At 41.4% G+C, this 5641-nt stretch overlaps 1 protein-coding gene across 2 annotated transcripts; it reads left to right on the top strand.

Annotated features, from left to right (window-relative positions):
• The first annotated feature begins 2675 nt into the window (after window positions 1–2675).
• LOC118814984 (gamma-crystallin M2-like) lies at window positions 2676–5331 on the top strand. 2 transcript variants are annotated; one of them, XM_036580906.1, is made up of 3 exons: window positions 2676–2690; window positions 4003–4245; window positions 5050–5331. In XM_036580906.1, exons 1-3 carry the CDS (start codon window positions 2676–2678, stop codon window positions 5329–5331), a joined length of 540 nt encoding a protein of 179 aa, XP_036436799.1. The 2 variants fall into 2 exon arrangements, with proteins under 2 accessions (XP_036436799.1, XP_036436800.1); XM_036580907.1 differs by lacking the exon at window positions 2676–2690 and adding an exon at window positions 3888–3899.
• Window positions 5332–5641: the final 310 nt, after the last annotated feature.

The raw sequence follows: 5641 nt of genomic DNA, 5'->3' as shown, positions 1-5641 counted from the left end.
TGTCAAATGTGTGACATCAACACTGTTCTTAGACTAAAACAGCAGCGTGTTGGATTGTGAATGTTTCACACAACTGAATCATGTACAGTATTGTGCGAAAGTCAGAGTGTGCTTCATTACATTTACAGTCAAAACTGTTGAGTATGAGTTATTAATGCTTCAGTGTCAAAAAAGGAAAAAACACGTATTTAATAGAAAATTACACAGAAGCCTCAACAACTAAATGAATATCTTTTTTCAGTGTGTAGTGTGTCCACTCTTTGCCTTCCATTCTTTTCAGGACACTCGCTTTCAGTTTTTCAAAGAAATCAGCAGGGACACAAACTGTGCAGCAACAGATGAGCTATCATCCCTGACTTTACCTCCACAAGGTGGACCAACAGGATAGGAGTGTCTAATATAGTGGACAGTGAGTGTGTTTAAAACTCCAGTAGCACTGCTGTGTGCACTAACATGCCACCACCACGTCAGTGTCACTGCATTGCTGAGAATGATCCACCACCCAAATAATACCTGCTCTGTGGTGGTCCTGTGGGGCACCTGACCATTGAAGAACAGCGTAAAAGGGGGTTAACATAGTAAAAACAGGTGGACTACAGTCTGTAATTGTAGAACTGCAGTGTGCACCTATATGGTAAGTGGAGTTGATAAAATAGGCATTAAACGTAGATACAAGGAGATGTTCCTAATAAGCGTTCAGGCAGTGTATGTACAAGCAATTCTGTGGTATTTCAGGCTGGATTTGTAACAGAATCCAATTAGATTCATACTTTTTCCCCTTCAATATCCAAAGCAGCATTTTCTGCTCGTCCCAATAGCAACACTGAGTGTCAGTTTGGTGCCATCTCTATAGAAATGTACTCCTCAGGCTTTTAGCTCCTTGGAGGAACTTGCAAACCTCTCAGTGATTGACAATACAGCCCCGAACCCGAAGACATTTCTAGGTTCAGGGGATTTGAAACATCCATTGGCAGAACCGATAAAAGAAAACATGAGCAGCTCTATTCACGTGCTTTTTACATTATCGATTTCCACAAAGAACACACCCTCCGCAGCTCCCGCGCTAAAGATATCCAGAGTGCCTTTTCAGTAATGAAACACTTCTCGGTGTCTATTGAGGATCCTTTTTTTGTGGCTGCCTGATCAGAGGTCTTTGTTCAGTGGCACTTGGCCTTTGAGATCAAGCTGTGAGCTTTGATTGGCCTGACCAAGCGCTCCTCTCCAGGGTGCATAAGAGGATACTGGTGTGCTGCTAATGATTCTACTGGGATGTGAAGCACGGTGGAGGTTAAGAGTGTGGTTCCAAATGCACACTTTAGTCGACTATTGAGAACAGAATGGAGAATTCTAGTTTTAACAATCTGATAATTGATGCAATATTTAAAATGAAGCGGAAAGGATTCATCAGACAGGCATAGAAGAACTTCTTTTGGTACCGTAAAAAACCTCTCAGTGGATGCTTCTTTGAAGAACCAGTTTTTTTAAAATGAGATATGACTGTAAAGAGCCTTTTTAAAGTTCAAAGAACTTCTGTATAATATAAAGGTTCTATATCAAATAATGATTTTTCCTAGAACCATATGTTCAAGCCAAGAACCATTTGGGAACCTTTATTTTATATATGCATATGTATGCATGTGATGGCACACATTAACTGAATTCTATGTTAAAATTCTGCATTTTAAGAAGTTATTAAAAACCATTGCGCTGTTCATGGAGTAATCTTTCACAGTAATTGGCACCCAGTATACTGTAAATGAATTACAATGCTTGGTATTTATTGCAATTTAATCACTCATTGCTTTATGCTCATATTCTTGGGGATTGACATGAAGAAGTTTGCGCACACCAGAAACCTCTTAAACCCATACAAATGTGAATTCCTTGGGAAACTCTTTCCCTGTGCTATGAAAACCTTTGTTCAGTTTCTTAGCTATTAGAGAGTAAGAAAAACACATTCGTGGAATGTACTTTCTCCCAAATGGCCTCATCATTTCTATCATCAAGACACCATTCCTCAATCAGAAATATTCCCGGCACCTCGAGCATCCTTATTAACATAAATCTCGGAATGTAGATGAGTTCATAGAAGCATTTCCACTATGCGCCCATCCCCTGGTCCTCTGGGCATGAGCAACAAGAACTCTTTGGGGGAGGGGAACCAGTCTTGGCATGGCGTTGGGGACAGCTGGTGACAGACTGTTTGTTCTTCTTTGGGATGGCAGCCCAGCACAGTCAGGGAGAGGTCACCTTCTCTTTAGCCGGAGCTCTTCAAGAGCCTCAGAATCCTTTGTGTACCTACAGCAGTGGATTCGCAACTGCTAGCATCTTTGCATTAGCCGCTTATGAATTGCTTTATAATCTTTTTGGAAAATAGCAGAAAATAGTGGATATATTCTGTCATATTTACCTCAGTGGTGTGTATGTACAGTGTTCGATAAAATGGAAAATTACTTGAATGTTGTTTATCAAATCCCACTAGCAATTGTTAGCAACTGAACAGGACTGCATGATAAGAATTCTTTGTGTACCTTCAGCAGTGGGTTTACAACTGCTAGCATATTTGTATTAGCCGCTCAAGAATTTTTCATTTACTTATTTTGGGAGCTAGTGGAAACAAAAAATAAATATATAAAAATTTATGTCAGTATTGTACATGTTCGATGTTCAATAAAATGGAAATGAACAGAGTTGTATAAATCAAATTGCATTAGCAACATCGCTAACAATCTGTGTGATTCTTTGTATACCTACAGCAGTGAGTTCTCAACTGCTAGCATCAGCTGCTTATGGTGTCATTTTTTGTGTATATATTCTATTTCAGTTACGTCAGTATCACACGTGCACACACATCTTCTAAGCCGCTTATCCTTCTGGGTTACGGGGGGAGTTGGAGCCTATCCCAGCAGTCATTGGATGGAAGGCAGAATACACCCTGAACAGGTCACCAGTCGATCGCAGTCAGGCACACTCACACTCACACCTAGGGGCAGTTTAGCGTGTCCAACTGGCCTGACTGCAAGTCTTTGGACTGTGGGAGGAAACCCACGTAGACACGGGGAGAACATGCAAACTACACAGAAAGGACCCTGGTCACCCGGCCAGGGAATCGAAACCAGGCTCTTTTCGCTGTGGTGCGACAGCGCTACCCACTGCGACACAGTACCGCCCTCATATGTGCACAGTGTTGGATAAAATTGCTAGCATCAGAACAAGATGCATTCATGGTGCAAGCCAGATTTTTGCACATATAATCACAGAAATGTAATCTATATGTGTAAAATATCACAAATATGTGAAATTGACTGTTGTTGAGGACGCTACTGTGATCATAATTTCTCAAGAGAAATGCAAAAACACAGAAAGCAAAGCCGGTCATCAGACAGTATCTCAAAAAGTCAAAAGTTTCTTGAAAGCTAATAGGACTTGCACCAGTTCAATGACCTGTTGTGCCAGCTTGCAAAAACAAAGGTGTAATCAGAGGCCACATAAAGGTCATCCCCCTATAGCCCGGATAATGACTGTGATGACAATCCAGTAGGGCTACTGTACATAAGGCCCAAAACAATACCGTTTGAAAGGGCTGTATTGTAACCTGCTTATGGGATGTATAGACCAAATGAATGCGTTTAGATAAAAAGCCCAGCTTTATTGTCTTTCCCTGTGCAATCTATTCTAATGTCTTGTGGAGACTGAGTCATGTGGAAATTTAATGAATACATCGCAGCTGCGCATAGGCCTCAGTACATGTTGCCCGGTCAGGGATTTTTTCACAATAGGTGGCACATATGCATTGGGTTTTGGCCAGGTATAAAAGTAAGGGTTAATCCATGCACAGTGTGAGTTCGCCAGCTGGAAGCTGTTCTGACCTACCAAAACCAACAATCATGATGGGCAAGGTAAGCACCACAGAAGAGGCACGAATAGAATCTTTGAAAAACGTGAACAAACACTATTGCAAATGCACTGTTCACTGTGGCTAACACTTTTTGCCCCTCGCAGATCATCTTCTACGAGGACAGGAACTTCCAGGGACGTTCCTATGAGTGCAGCAGCGACTGCTCCGATATGTCCCCCTACCTGAGCTGCTGCCACTCCTGCAGGGTGGAGAGCGGCTGCTTCATGGTCTATGACCGCCCCAACTACATGGGCAACCAGTACTTCATCAGGAGGGGTGACTACAATGACTACATGAATACATGGGGAATGAGTGATTGGATCAGATCTTGCCGCATGATCCCTATGGTATGATAAATATGCTCTGCCATAGCATAAAACAGTGGTTCTTAATCCTAGTCCTAGTGTAGTCCTGTCCTGTACTTTTGAATGTATTTCTTGCTCTAACATAAGCACTTCAATCTAGGACGGGCTTGTTAATGATCTAATTAGTCTGTATTGAAGCCATCAGCCCCTTATCCCAAATGTAGTCAATCAGCCAAAACATGTTTGGGATCTGAAATCTGCTTCATGCATTTTGTACTAGTGCTACCAGGCTAGTAGCTAACAAGCAATGGAAGCTTTCACATGAATAGCCAAATGTTATCACTGTGCAAACTGCATGCCTAAATCATCATACGCTTGCCTCAAATGTGTGAAGTTACTTTTATCTTGTTTCTGACACTGCATGACATACTGTTAGCTATAAAATGGGCTTCAAGATGCAACTGTTTTAGCAATGCTACATACTTTTGTCTGTTCATATAGACAACAGTAAGTTATACGCTGCCAGAAACCACATAATCAATCCTATTTGAGATTACTAAACATCTGAGTGTGGTTTGAGGGAAGTGTATGATGATTTAGACAGTTTACTCAACGCTCAACTGGTGGCTATAAACTTTCATTGCTTCTCAGCTATGTTAGCCTTGTAGCTCCAGAACTGAAGAAGCGAATTTCAAACATCAAAAATGTTTTGTCTGGTTGTGTAAAATTTTTGGCTGGACCATTTCTTCAAAACAGGGAAAACAGCATTTTCACTGCCAAAAAAAAGCAAAAAAAAGACCATGTTGTTACTTCAAAACTGATTCTTCATGTGTCTTCCTACAACAGTACAGAGGATCCTACAGAATCAGGATCTACGAGCGGGAGAACTTCTTGGGTCAGATGATGGAGTTGACCGATGACTGCGACTCCATCATGGACCGCTACAACTGGTCCAACGGCTGCATGTCCTGCCATGTGATGGAGGGGCACTGGCTCATGTATGAGGAGGCCCACTACAGAGGCAGGATGTGGTACTTCAGGCCTGGAGAGTACAGGAGCTTCAGGGAGATAGGCATGCCTGGCATGAGGTTTATGAGCATGAGGCGTATCCTGGATTCCTGGTATTAAAAAATCATCTAGTTAACATCTGTACATAGAGAGGCAAATATTGAATAAAACCTGCCTAAAATCATCACATTGTATTTGTCTTCTTGGAAAACCTGTAAAAAAAAAGCAGTGCTTTTTTTATCTATTTAGCCTACAACAGTTTTAGCCTCACCCATTCATGCTCAGAACAGATCAGAACAGAGGTCATTTAGATGTATCAGTCTTAAAGTCACAGTGACAAAAACAGTCCTGTTTCATTCTAAGGGAAAAGTTGGAAGATAGTCATGCAAAAACAAAGTATGACTGTTTATGGTACATAAATCACATAAAC

Source organism: Colossoma macropomum, unplaced genomic scaffold (genome assembly GCF_904425465.1).
Source record: "Colossoma macropomum unplaced genomic scaffold, Colossoma_macropomum, whole genome shotgun sequence".
Lineage (NCBI taxonomy): Eukaryota > Metazoa > Chordata > Actinopteri > Characiformes > Serrasalmidae > Colossoma > Colossoma macropomum.
Note: the sequence above shows the minus strand (reverse complement) of the source record. Positions and strands in the feature narration are given on the sequence as shown.

Coding starts and splice junctions, on each gene's coding strand:
- LOC118814984 (XM_036580906.1), top strand. Junction 4,246..5,049: donor CTTGCCGCATGATCCCTATG/GTATGATAAATA, acceptor TTCCTACAACAG/TACAGAGGATCCTACAGAAT.